Below are 15,156 nucleotides of genomic sequence, written 5' to 3' on the forward strand. Positions count from 1 at the left end.
GATTTGGCAGAAGTGTTGTGCAGTCAAAACTCAAGACCATCTGGATGCAGAAGATCAAGATGGTTAATTACAAGGAGATATTCAAGTGAAGAAACACAAATTTCCCACACAGCATGTGCCACCAAAACCTGTACATCACCACCAAGGTGGTCATTGACCAGTGTGGACTAACAAGTGGATTAGTTGCAAATTCCATAAATGTGCAGGTTATGCACAAAACGTATGGGAAAAGTGTATTGTTGTTGATCTCTGTTTTAACAAACCCAACAATTGTCTCAGGAGATTTCATATCGAGCAGCATACATGAAATGCTATACTTTATATACAAAAATTATACCTTGATGTTACATTGTTGCAGAAGTGCTGCACACACTTTTTCAATAAAATCTGTGTTCTTTGAAGGAAATTATTTCTTAAATTATTTTTCCATTATGTCGTGTCTACCAAAGAACATAATTTTAGGTATGTTACTCAAATTTACATTAGTGAGATACAAAGGGTTAAGGTACATCAACCACAGACTCGGTTTCAGGGTCTGAATTTTTTCCAAGTGATTGGACCTCAGTGTGTTAAGGGTTAAACATCTCTATTGTGAAAGGTATGTTATAAAGGATTATTCAGTAAAGAACAAAAAAAGTCATGGTCTGTAAGTAAAATGTGAGGAAAACATTAGGGAAATGGCATCACCTTCCAAACAAGTTTCTTGACAGCTGTTGTCATGTTAGCAACATGCACATAGATGTTAGTTTGTTTTACAGGAGCACATGAATAATTTCATTTTTCAAAAGACATAATTTTTGCCTTTGACAGTGAGTTACTTATTTGTAGAGACCATAGTTACAGTTTTGCATTTGGCCATTTTCACATGGAATACTACGGGAATAGACAGTGGCTGAAAAAACAGTTGATGACAGTAATGTCCTGTAAAAAGTTACATAAATCACTGAACCCCATCCTGAGAAAGAAGTATTATTGTTAGCGGTTTTTCTTCTGTTGTGATCCCAGTGCATCTTAGATGTTAACAATAAATAGAATTATGATTACATTCCTTGAAAGAAATTTGAAATAAATGACATCTTCATCCTACCAACTGCAAAGCATTCGTTCTGTTGAAACAGTATGCTGGCTGTTAGCTTTTTTATTATGACTCATTCCCTACTTTTTTATATCAGTAAGGCATATTTTTTGTAACCAGAGTTGATTCATCAGTCAAGTGATGATAAGGTATCGGAGATCAACAAGCACTTCTATGACTTTGGTGTTTTCTGCTAATGGTTGATAGCTATACACAATTAACTCATTGAACACAATTTTACTTAGTGGTGACTGTTCATACAAGCACAATAGTCCAGTTACAGATGACTTAACAGTTTTCAGAATCACAAATCTCAGAATAAGAAATGACAGATTACAGATGTTAAACAGTGTCTGAGCAACATACTGTTGCAGTAAGGAATTTGAATGATAGAAATATGTACACTTTTGCTCTTAACCTGATTGGCCCATGTCTGTAGAAAACAGGTTGGGATAGATTACACATGATATATATTTAAGGTTTGCAGAAAAATCTGATCAGTGTCATAATTTCATAAAATAGTTTATCAGTGTTCACTATAAACTGCTGTCGCATAAGTGCTTACGTCATAAATGCTTCAGTGTTGTACCAATCGGATAACATGTAAAGATAACAAAATTATTGAAACAAATCAGCATACTTGTAATAAATGATATATGATATAGTGTAGTTTTTTTTACATTATGAATCTTATGTGTTTTTAGAATTAAAGGCTGTTTACAATGAAAAAATATCGCAAAAGCTTGTTTCGTTCTAACAAACGGTTATTTTGTGTCGTGGTGTTCCCACAAACTCTATAATGAGTGATAATCATCATCCTAATAAGGCATCCTTTTTGTTTGTTATTATTACAGTAATTATTATTATTATTTATTTGTTTGTTTATTTAGTTTTATACACCTAAGATTTGTTGTGCCAATCTCCTGATTTATGCATTTAGAACAGTTAAGTCTTACTTCCATTGTGAGCATTAGATTTTAATCCAAGTCTTATTTTGTTACAGGGACACAGATGTTCCTTTGTCACCAGCAGGATATCCTGTAGGACAGGGGTTACCAAGCCCATCTGTGGATTATGGTTACCCTAGTATTTCACCATTTAGTGAATCTCCTTATTGTACTGAACAACTTGGAAATGCTAGGCCTTCATGGTATGGCCCATACAGTGCGAGGTAAGTCTTGTAGATAGAAAATCTGTTGGATAGCTTCCACATTTTTATTTATAATTGCTGACAGTAAAATAGGCAGATTTTCTGTAAAAAGCCATGTATGTATTTTTATACAGTCCTCAGAATGTAGTCATTGGCCTGACCGATGATTTGTTTGTTACAAAGTGTTTTTGTTCTGTTGTTTTATTAACTCCCTTATTACCATCTGATTGAATGCAGTTCTGGAGAACAAATAAATAGTTAAATGAAAACAAGGGTAAAAAGGCTTGTGTAGCCTGTACCAGTCCTATAAGAATTTTTACTCTTTTGTGTGTTCCTTTTACTTAATGTGGAGAAACTTTGATTGGGAATGTCACTATATGTAGCTTATATTGCTATTTCTTCCACAATTCAGATGAGTCCCATTTCTTTAATTTTACGCACTCACATTTGGTTGAAATCACCAGTAACGATATATTTATCAGAAATTGTTGTAGCCACATTCTTCAGTGTCCCGATAGGCGATTTCAGGCTATTTGTCAGTGCTGAGACAGTATGGTAATGCCACATGTTGCAAAAACATTCTTCCATGTTATTAGTGAATGATTTTTCTATAGAGTTGCTTCTGCCTGTTTACATTAGAATTACCTTGCACATCCAGTTTCAGAACTGCTCGGGATCCACCACTTATTCTGGATATTGAGCGAGCAGACCTTGAACTGCAGTGGATTATCAGTTCAGGCAGTATGTTATCAAAATGGAATGATATCGCTTATGTAAGGTATGTGAAGATATATATTTTTATGCTTAAGATCAATATTGAATGGCAGTTTCATTGGAGAAAACCTATATTTTATTGTTGTTGGTTTTAATAGAAGAGCAACCTGAAAAATTAATATCCTTCTTCCTCTGTGCCCCTCCTCTTCACTCATCAACCATATCTTTTACTTCTCTCTTCGAAAAAACTATTTTCCTTCAGATAACTTATGACTCTTCTTCTTCTTCTTCTTCTTCTTCTTCTTCTTCTCGGAAAACACATCCATTAACATGTAATTTATAACTGTGTAATAATAATACAAAATATTCCTCATACTTTGCACATTTTGGCACTAAGATATAACAAAACAGAAATCGCAATGACTGCCTGGTAGTAGGCTTCTACCATTTATCTGATTATCCACCTATAAACACTACCTGAGTGATCCCATCCCAGAAGTCCAACATAAATTCCAGTCCCTGCTTAAAACCTTGGGCCTTCCCAAACATCTCCCCTGAACCCATTCCCTCCTCACCCCTATGATAATCCTCCACATGCCAATCTTCTACATGCACCACAAAAACAACAGTACTGGACACCTCATTGTGGCTGGTTATTGTGCACCACTGAAAGAATTTTGGCTCCCATTGATTAACACCTCCAATTAATTGCCCATAATCTAGCCTCCCACATCAAAGACACCAAGAGCTTCCTTCACTGAATCTCCATAATCCCAACACCTTTACCTTCTTGATCCTTACTCATCACTGTTGACGCCACCTCCCTATACATCGACATCCCTCATGCTCGTAGTCTTACCGCTATTGACCACCTTTCCCAAATGTCCTCGAGACTCCAAACCCACTACTTCATTCCTCATTCACTTTACTAACTTTCTCCTAACCCACAACAACTTACCCTTTGATGGGAAAATATATAAACAAATCGACGGCACGGCCACGAGTACCTGCATGGCACCCTCCTATGCCAATATTTTTATCTAGAGGAGATCATCCCAGCCTCCCAAAACATCAAACTCCTAGTCTAGTTCAGGTTCATTGATGATATCTTCATGATCTGGACCAGGGCCCAGACACCATATCTTCGTTTCTCCACAAACTCAACGCCTTGTCTCCCATCTGCTTCATGTGGTCCTCCTCAACCCAGCATGTCACTTTCCTAAATGTTGACCTCTTCCTCTGATGGCTTCATCCACACCTCTGTCCAACTGTACCTGAATTTTGACAGTTGCCATCCCTTTCACTTAAAAAATCCCCCCCCCCCTCCCTCCATATAGCCTGGCTACCTGGGAGCAGTGTATCTGCAGAGACAAAAACTCCCTTTCTCAGTATGCTGAGGTTTTCACCAAGGCCTTCACAGACAGGCACTACCCCAAGACCTAGTCTGCAAAAAGATTTCTTGTGCCATTTCCCCTCTCGTCCCAAATCCTCCCATAACTCTCGAAAACCAGCCACAAAGGAGAGTCTCCTTCATCACCCAGTACCACCCGGACTAGAATAACTGAACCACATTCTTCACCAGGAGTTGATTACTTATCATCATCCCCTATAATGAGGGTCATCCAACTGGAGATACTTCTCACCCCTCCTAAAGTGGTGTTCCATCATCTACCCAACCTCCACAACATCCTAGTCCATCTCTGTCACCCTCAAGCCCAACCCCTTGTCACAAGGACCATATCCCTGTGGAAGACCCAGGTGCAAAACCTGTCCAATCCACCCACCCAGCACTTCCTATTCCAGTCCTGTCACAGGTTTACCCTACCCAATCATTGGCCGTGACATTTATGAAAGCAGCCATCTAGTTTACCAGGTCTGCTGCAGTCATTGCACAGCTTTTTATATTGGTATGACTACCAACCAGCTGTCCACCAGAATGAATGACCACCACCAAACTGTGGTCTTGAGTAAAGTAGACCACCCCGTGGCACAACATGCAGCTCAACACACTTGATTTCAGAGGCAGCTTCACTAGCCATCCCTCTACCACCAGCTTTTCTGAACTGCATAGGTGGAAGTTATCCATATAACACAGTCTCTGCTGTAATTATCTTGGCCTCCAGATACAGTAATATACTGTCCCCGCACCCTCTGCCCAACAGTTTGCATCTCCTCTGTCCTATTGCCTCCTTCCCACTCTCATCTTCCAACCTGTTTATTTGCAGCCCTCTGCCCATCTTTTCCCACTCCTTGCCTTTTTTCTCCTTTTTTCCCCAACTCCCTGCCCCACAACCTTCAGATGCTGCACCTATTGACAGTATAGTCCCTCCACACTCCACCAGACAGCGTTCATGTGCCCCACCGCCCATACACTACTATCCTTTCCCCGCCCCATCCAGGTTGCTGCTAGCATCCAATGTGATCTTGCATTCTGACCTGAGGTGCTGAAGTTTGGTTTGTGTGTGCATGAGGTGTGCTTGCTTGCTTGTTTGTGAATGGTGGGATGTTTGTGAATGGTGCGTATGTGTCTCTCTTATTGATTGAATGCTGTGTGGGAGAGCTTTGTGTCTCATTTAATTGTCTGTCTCTGCAATTTGACATGTCTTCTTTACGTCAAGTAGCAGTCTGTCTTTTCCTACAATGTTGATATTCCTACCTGGAGTTTCCTTTGTTTGAAAACAGAAACAAAGACAGCTATAGCTGAGCCCTCAGTCGCCTAAAGTGGGAAACACAACAGCAGCATTGCTTTAGGTACTAAACATTTATAACATCAAAGATTAGTTCCTTGTTGGGTATAAATAATGAACAGAAAAAGAGAAAGTCTAAATTTTGGATACATGATGAGAAAGATCACCCATTTGCAAAACTAGTTCAGTATTTTTGAGCATTTTACTCATTCATTCAGTGATGTATTCATCTTGGTCCATACATCCCATGAAGGAGGAGGATCTTTTGTGATGGGGGGAACAAATCATTATTTGTTAACAAAAGACAGTCAGATCATAGAAACTTAACTCTCTTAACAATAAACCATCGTTATACTGCTTACTTCAACTGATGATTACTCTAGGTAGGTGTCATTGAGTAAATTGGAAAAAAAGCTGCTTCTTCTTCTGTTACACTAGGTAGCTGCTCTTTATGTGTACTTGGTATTTTAAGTGTTACTTGATAACAGTTGTATTCTTCAAAGAAAATGTATATCTTCATCTGTAAGTATTGAGTCATATATATGATGCATTACTGTCATTTAATTTTATGACCACTGCTGCTAGACATTTGAGCTTTTCAGTCCTTGAATTTAAATGTGCAGCATTAAGGTATGAACCACGATGTATATGTGACAACCAAATGAGGAGCAGTGCATTAATTACACCGAGGTAGACTGTCTGTCTCTCCTGAGAGAGTATCCAACGTCTGCTACTGGTAATGAAAAGGTTCTTGTACCTTGTTGGTGGTGGTTGTGGTGACGATGGTGAAATGCTTTTCTTGTTGTTGCCATCTCTCTTCAAGTTCCGATATCATAAAATATTTTGTCACCCAAATAGTGCCTCATTTCTTAATGCAATTCCCTCAGCATTGTATGATTTTATAGAGATTCATCTTGTAACTTTTTTTCAAGACTACCCATTCAGCTCAACTGCTCTTTCCTAGTCCCTTTCCTTCTCTAACAGAATAACAAAATCATCATCAAACCTCAACTTTTATTTCTTCTCCCTTAACTGTAATTCTTTTTCCAAATGTCTCCATGGTTTCCTTTTATGCTTGGTCAGTCCGCAGATCAAGGACGGCTAAAAGTCTGTGTCAGTTCCTTTTAAACCACTACTTCCCTTTTACATACTACAATATGAATTTTTTTACAAGTTGTGAATAATTCTTGTGGTTTATCTCTGCTACCTTCAAGTTCTCAGAAGCTTTTTCTAAGCCTGCAAAGGTTATAAATGTCGGTTTGCCTGTCTTTAACCTGTTTCACTATATTTTATACTTAATTACCATATTCTATCAATACCTGCTTGGGAACTACATTTGTCATCTTGTCATTTGGTGAGCATAAATTCTTTGGCTTTCCCATATCGAGAGCAGGGTACATATAACTGACCATGGGGAAAGCCTGATTCTTTCAAATTAATACCTCGACTTAATGTTTTTCTGTGAACCTTATTTATAGCGATATTAAATGCTAAACCAAATGGAAATTGCAGCCTTTTGAACTGAAATGGCAGTTCTTTCCCTGATATTGCTTTTGTTTCAGTTATATTATTTGGAAACTGTTAAATTCCATTTATTTAGTGGCCATTTATACAATCAGTTGGGTGAGTGGCTTTGCTAATTTGTAAGTTTTTCAACAAAGTGTTTTGCTTCTTCATCACTGGAAAGTACTTGAGGCCAAAGAATTGATGTCTTCAAATATGCACTGATTTCATCTGCAGAGTTGATTTTTTAATAACTAGAAGCATTTGCCAAAAATGTCCAGAATCTGTAAGTAATACATCTCCCATTAATTCCAGGTTACCTTGGAGATCTAGAACTTTTTTGAATCTTCTGGCAGCTTTCATAACATTTTGAAATTTTCTACAACATTCTTGAAGGAACATTTTAGTCAGTCTCAGGCACTTCAGCACTCGATTCCAAGCTGCTTCACCGTCTTCCCAAAGGAGACCTCTGCTTCATCGTCTCCTCAAAGGAGACCTCTGGTGTGGTGCTCTCTTTAAACACCCATGCCTTCGAACCCAACCATTGCTGTTCCAAACCAAACCACATTCATAGATAGGGGGATGGAGGGCTGTTGTACCATATATCAACGATGGGGCTGCAGGAGGTGTGGTGGAGTTAAGCGGCATGCACGGGGAAACCACATTTACATTTAACATGTCGTCCAGGAACAGACGCCGTCTTTAGATGCCGTTTTCTTGATAACTAACCCCTGAAGTTTGTAGACAAAACCTTATGGATGGAGATTTACCTCCCTTATAATCCCCATGAGGTTGTGAAGTTCGCTTGCAAAGTTTTGGTGGCATGCACAGACACAGCACACTTTTATTGTATATATTGATTAGGCTTATTTTGTAATTGAAGGTATTAATTTATTAAAACCTTTGAGACAGAAGTGTTGGTCAGTATGAACCTTCATGAAGTACAATACCCAGTATTGCTTATAGAAAAGCACATAAATACATCACAGCTCTGCTACCTTTTCAGACAGTAATTTCTTGTTCGGGAGAGAGGGAGGTAGGAGGTGGAATAACAATTGTTCGGCAGCTGTGGCAGAAGAGGGTGGGGTGGGGGGAGGCAGGGACAATGCTTAAAATCCTGACTATACGGACCCATGTTGTATTGGACAAAAATGAGGCCTCCTTTCCTCTTCTAACTGGGAAGGTTGGTTGTAGCTTGGTTTTTGAACAAAATCTCTGTCTCGTTCAGCTTCCCTCAACCAATTTACATTTCGTGTATGAAGAAGGAAATGTTATGTTTTATATTTTTGTGTGTTTCTCTTGACAACACTGGAAGTTGTAACTCTTGAAGTTAACTGCTGATCAAGCCTTTTGTGTCTGTTTAATTTTAAAAGTTTTGTGAACTGAATTTTCCCGATTATAAAATAATTGGCTGACAGACCCTGCATTGCCCAGGTATTCGTTTTGCAAATTTTGTACTATAAAAAAATTAACTGCAGTTGTAGTGTAACCCTTAAAACATTTTATTTCCAGGTATTTCCTCAAGTTGCCTCGACTATACGAGTGTCTTAGTAGTAAGGAATAAATGTATTAAAACTTCATGCTGATGTGGCATTTTTTCACACATCTCAGTGTTACGACATCGTATTTCCTGGATTGTGTGTGGTGCCATAATATAATTCTGTAGGTGCATTTAGTTGCATTGTGTGGGTGGTATTTGCAAATTTACTGTGGATAGAGTTAATAGCACAGAAGTAATAAATTTAAGCTTCATGCATTAGTTATTCATGCAATTCATCATTTGTGACATCATATCTCATAAAATGTGATAGATAAATGGTTCTTACCCTCACAGCAGCTTTTGCATGACAGTAAGGGATATATGTATCAACTTTGGCACAGATCAACTTAGTGATCATTCTCTGTGTAAAAATTACTATTCTTTTTAAAGGCATTTTCTGCAGAAGAGCTTGAAAACATTGTTGGAGACAGACATAAAGTTCTGCCAGACTGAAAATGTTGAGCAACATATGTGGAAGATAACTTTCTACAACATAATTGAGCTCCTGCGCAAAAAAATGCTTGAAGATCCAGACAACAAAGAGAAATATAAACATCTGATGTTGAACATAATTGAAGAGGTGAGTGGGTTGTTTACTCAAAGCATTCCAAATTTCAGTAATCAATGTTTCCAAAACTATGAATAACTAAATTTCAAATATCTTGAATCATTGTAAAAGACCTGCACATTTTTTTCAATGAGTAAAATTATTTTATTCTTTCATTTCTCCTCTTTTAGTTACAGAGTATATTACCATATTTACTCAGCTAAAAAACAAGGTATTTTCCCTAGTTAGTCATTCAAAAACTACAGGGTTGTCTTTCATTTGCGGGTAAAGCTTTGGCAGTTGAGGTTATGCACAGATTTAATTGGAAGAATTTGAAATGTTGGGAAGGGGAACGCTAGCACGATTTGGCCGAGCACTAGGAGGAATGTGAGGAGTGGAGTAGTGAGTGGGAAGCAAATTTCGTCATGGCACCAACCATTGGAATGTACAATGCATATCTTGGCTTTTATGAACATCTACTACATTTAAACTCCAGATTGCCTTAACCAAATTGTAGTTGGAATTGAACGGACTTTAAAATTGCATAAATCTACATTTACATCTACATCTACAACTTTACGCTGCAAACCACTGTGAAGTGCATGGGTATGTCCTATTGTACCAATTATTAGTCTTTTCTTCCATTCCATTTACATGTGGACTGGGGGAAGAATGATTGCTTAAATGCCCTTGTGTGTGCCGTAATGTCTCCAATCTTGTCTCCATGACACATATGGGAGCTATATGTAGGAGGTTGTAATAAATTCATAGATTCATCACTCAACTCTGTGGTGCATGATGTGATTTTCAATGCAAGGAACAGCTTTTAACGATGGCTTCTCTGGTCTTTTCAGTCAGGTGGCTGCAAATGTGTGCAGGACACAACACCAGGAGCAAGTGCACACTGCGGTGGACTGTGTGCATTTGTGGCCTCAGGACTGACTGAGAATGCTTAAGAAGTGACCAGTAACAGTTGTCCACTATAGTGGATGCTATGCGACACAGGGTTGAAGTTGGTTCTAGAAACTTCATAAGTAGGTTTTCATGGGATTGTTTGTGTCTATCTTCAAGTGTCTGCCAGTTCAGTTCTTTCAGTATCTTTCAGTTCTTTCAGTATCTTTGTGACACTCTCCCATGGTTCAAACAAACCTGTGGCCATTTGTGCTGCCCATCTTTGTATCTGTTCAGTAGCTCCTGAGAGTCCTATTTGGGACAGGTTCCACACATTTGAGCAATATTCTAGAATGGTCGCACAAGTAATTTGTAAACAATCTCCTTTGTAGACTGATTGCACTTCCCCAGTATTCTACCAATAAACTGAAGTCTATCACCTGCTTTACTCACAACTGAGCCTAAGTGATCATTTGACTTCATATCACTACTAAGTATTACACCTAGGTATTTGCTTGTGTTGACTGAGTCCAACAGTGACTCGTTGTTATAGTCATAGGATATTGTGTTTTTTTTCATTTTGTCAATTGCGCAATTTTACATTTTTGAACATTTACAGCAAGTTGCCAGTCTTTGCACCACTTTGAATTTTTTTCAAGATTTGACTGGCTATTTATGCAGCTTCTTTCAGACAGTACAGGGCTATTACGAATGACAAGCGATTTCATAAATTCACTGTAGCTCCATTCATTGACATATGGTCACGACACACTACAGATACGTAGAAAAACTCATAAAGTTTTGTTCGGCTGAAGCCACACTTCAGGTTTCTGCCGCCAGAGCGCTCGAGAGCGCAGTGAGACAAAATGGCGACAGGAGCTGAGAAAGCGTATGTCGTGCTTGAAATGCACTCACATCAGTCAGTCATAACAGTGCAACGACACTTCAGGACAAAGTTCAACAAAGATCCACCAACTGCTAACTCCATTGGGCGATGGTATGCGCAGTTTAAAGCTTCTGGATGCCTCTGTAAGGGGAACTCAACGGGTCGGCCTGCAGTGAGCGAAGAAACGGTTGAACGCGTGCAGGCAAGTTTCACGCGTAGCCCGCGGAAGTCGACGAATAAAGCAAGCAGGGAGCTAAACGTACCACAGCCGACGGTTTGGAAAATCTTACGGAAAAGGCTAAAGCAGAAACCTTGCCATTTACAATTGCTACAAGCCCTGACACCCGATGACAAAGTCAAACGCTTTGAATTTTCGGCGCGGTTGCAACAGCTCATGGAAGAGGATGCGTTCAGTGCGAAACTTGTTTTCAGTGATGAAGCAACATTTTTTCTTAATGGTGAAGTGAACAGACACAATGTGCGAATCTGGGTAGTAGAGAATCCTCACGCATTTGTGCAGAAAATTCACAATTCACCAAAAGTTAACATGTTTTGTGCAACCTCACGGTTTAAAGTTTACGGCCCCTTTTTCTTCTGCGAAAAAACGTTACAGGACACATGTATCTGGACATGCTGGAAAATTGGCTCATGCCACAACTGGAGACCGAGAGCGCCGACTTCATCTTTCAACAGGATGGTGCCCCACCGCACTTCCATCATGATGTTCGGAATTTCTTAAACAGGAGATTGGAAAACCGATGGATCAGCCGTGGTGGAGATCATGAGCAGCAATTCATGTCATGGCCTCCACGCTCTCCCGACTTAACCCCATGCAATTTCTTTCTGTGGGGTTATGTGAAAGATTCAGTGTTTAAACCTCCTCTACCAAGAAACGTGCCAGAACTGTGAGCTCGCATCAACGATGCTTTCGAACTCATTGATGGGGACATGCTGCGCCGAGTGTGGGAGGAACTTGATTATTGGCTTGATGTCTGCTGAATCACTAAAGGGGCACATATCGAAAATTTGTGAATACCTAAAATTTTTTTTGAGTTTTTGTGTGTGTGTGCAAAGCCTTGTGAAAATATCTCAAATAATAAAGTTATTGTAGAGCTGTGAAATCGCTTCAATCATTTGTAATAACCCTGTACTTTGTTATAGATAACTGCATCACCTGTAAAAAGGAAAGCCTTATGTTACTTATAATATTGTCTGCGAGGTCATTAATATACAACACGAACAGCAGGGTTTCCAGTGCGCTTCCCCAGAGGCAAACTTGAAGTTACTTCCACATCTGATGAAGACTCTCTGTTCAAGATAACATGCTGTGTCCTCCCTACCAAAAAACCAAAGACCCATACAAAAGTTTTACGTGATACCCTGTATGATTGTACTTTGGATAGTAAGCATAGCTGTAATACTGAGTCAAATGCTTTTTGGAAGTCTAGGAATACTGCATTTACCTGACAGCCTTGATCCGTGGCTTTCAGTATGTCATTCCACTCGATATACTTCATTATGTTTGAGCTCAGAATATGTTGCAAAATTCTACAATAAATGGATGTCAAAGATATTGGACAGTAGTTTTGTAAATCCCTTCTGCAACCGTTATAGACAAGTGTGACCTGTACTTCCTTCCAACTGCTGGGCACAGTTTTTTGTTTGAGGAATCTGCAGTACACCTACATGGTTCTGCATCTACATGGTTACTCTGCAATTCACTCTTAAGTGCCTGGCAGAGGGTTCATTGAACAATTTTTGTATTACTTCTCTACCATTCCACTCTCGAATGGTGCATGGGAAAAAGGAACACCTAAATCTTTCCGTTCGAGCTCTGATTTCTCTTATTTTATTATGATGATCATTTCTCCCTACGCAGGTGGGTGTCAACGAAATATTTTCCGATTTGGAAGAGAAAGTTGGTGATTGAAATTTCGTAAATAGATCTCGCTGCAAAGAAAACTGCCTTTGTTTCAGTGACTGCCACCCTAACTTGTGTATCATATCAGTGACACTCCCACCCCTATTGCACGATAACACGAAACGAGATGCCCTTCTTTGCACTTTTTCAATGTCCTCCGTCAATCTTACCTGGTAAGGATCCCACAACACGCAGCAATATTCCAACAGAGGACGGACAAGTGTAATGTAGGCTCTCTCTTTAGTGGGTTTGTCGCATCTTCTAAGTGTTCTGCCAACAAAGCGCAATCTTCGTTTCACCTTCCCCACAATATTATCTATGTGGTCTTTCCAGTTTAAGTTGCTCATAATTATAATTTCTAAGTATTTAGTCGAAATGACAGCTCTTAGATTTGTGCGATTTATCGTATACCCAAAATTTATCGGATTTCTTTTAGTATCCATGTGGATGACCTCGCACTTTTCTTTGTTTAGTGCCAGTTGCCACTTCTTGTACCATACAGAAGTTCTCTCTAGAGCATTTTTTAATTGGAATTGATCATCTGATGATTTTACTAGGTAGTAAATTACAGCGTCATCTGCGAACAATCTAAAGGGGCTGCTCAGATTATCACCTAGATCATTTATATAAATCAGGAACAGCAGAGGGCCTATGACACTACCTTGCAGAACGCCAGATATCACTTCTGTTCTACTCTGATTTACCGTCTATCACTACAAACTGTGGCTCTCTGAGGGGAAATCACAAATCTAGTCACACAACTGAGACGATACTCCATATGCACGCAGTTTGATTAATAGTCACTTGTGAGGAACGGTATCAAAAGCCTTCTGGAAATCTAGGAATCTCTGAATCGATCTGAGATCCCTTGTCGACAGCACTCATTACTTCATGGGAGTAAATAGCTAGCTGTGTTGCACAAGAACAATATTTTCTGAATCCTTGTTGGTTATATATCAATAAATCATTTTTTTTAAAGGTGATTCATAGTGTTCGAGTACAGTATATGCTCCAAAATCCTACTGCAAATTGAGGTCAGTGATATGGGTCTGTAATTCAATGGGTTACTCCTATTTCCTTTCTTGAATATTGGTGTGACCTGTGCTACTTTCCAGTCTTTAGGAACAGACCTTTTGTCAAGTGAGCGGTTGTATATGATTTCTAAGAAAGGCGCTATTGTGTCTGCGTACTCTGAAAGGAACCTGATTGGTATACCATCTGGACCGGAAGACTTGCCTTTCTTAAGTGATTTGAGTTGTTTCGCAACACCTAGGATACCTATTTTTATGTCACTCATACTAACAACTGTTCTGGTTTCCAATTCTGGAATATTTACTTTGTCTTCTTTCATGAAGGAATTACGGAAAACTGTATTTAGTAACTGCACTTTAGAGGCACCATCAACAGTAACATTTCTATCGCTATCGCGCTGTGACTGTATTGACTGTTTTTTGCTACTGGTGTACTTTACATATGGCCAAAATATCTTTGGGTCTTCTACCATATTTTGAGACAATGTTTCTCTATGGAAACTTAACAGCAATCTCGCATTGACGTCCGCACTAAATTTTGAGCTTCCGTGATACTTGGCCATTCTTGGGGATTTTGCGTTCTGCTGAATTTGGCAAGCTTTTTTCGTTGCTTCTGCAACAGTGTTCTAACGTGTTTTGTGTACCATCGTGGATCAGTCCTGTCTCTTATTAACTTTCACAGTGTGAATCTGTCTATTGCTGTCGATACTGTATCTTTGAATTTGAGCCGTATCTGGTCAACACTTACATAATTAGCTTGGAAGGAATGGAGACACTCTCTTAGGAAAGCATCAAGCAAATTTTAATGTGCTGTTTTAAATAGATGTATTTTGCGTTTATTTCTAGTGGTTTTGGTTGATATGGTTTTGAGCCTCACTACAATGATGATGTGTCACACTAATCCCTGTATCTGTCATGACACTCTCTATTAGATAAGGATTATTTGTGGCTAAGAGATCAAGTGTGTTTTCACAACCATTAACAATGCGTGTTGGCTCTTGAACTAATTGTTCAAAGTAATTCTCAGAGAAAGCATTTAGTACAATTTCGGAAGATGTTTTCTGTCTACCACCAGCTTTGAACATGTATTTTCGCCAACAAATGGAGGGTGGATTGAAGTCTGCACCAATTATAACTGTAAGAGTCGGGTACTTATTTGTAATGAGATTCAGGTTTTCTTTGAACTGTTCAGTTATTATATCATCTGAGTC

At 39.1% G+C, this 15,156-nt stretch overlaps 1 protein-coding gene across 1 annotated transcript in view; it reads left to right on the plus strand.

The window, feature by feature from the left end:
* LOC126192144 (telomerase-binding protein EST1A) overlaps positions 1 to 15,156 on the plus strand; it is a 340,857-nt gene that overhangs the window by 119,314 nt on the left and 206,387 nt on the right. Inside the window, exons 6-8 of the mRNA XM_049932583.1 lie at positions 2,079 to 2,246; positions 2,884 to 3,003; positions 9,060 to 9,249. Of these exons, the coding sequence (XP_049788540.1) occupies positions 2,079 to 2,246; positions 2,884 to 3,003; positions 9,060 to 9,249 (478 nt within the window). The remainder of the gene's footprint in view (positions 1 to 2,078; positions 2,247 to 2,883; positions 3,004 to 9,059; positions 9,250 to 15,156) is intronic.

This window comes from Schistocerca nitens, chromosome 1, assembly GCF_023898315.1.
Source record: "Schistocerca nitens isolate TAMUIC-IGC-003100 chromosome 1, iqSchNite1.1, whole genome shotgun sequence".
Classification (NCBI taxonomy): Eukaryota; Metazoa; Arthropoda; class Insecta; order Orthoptera; family Acrididae; genus Schistocerca; species Schistocerca nitens.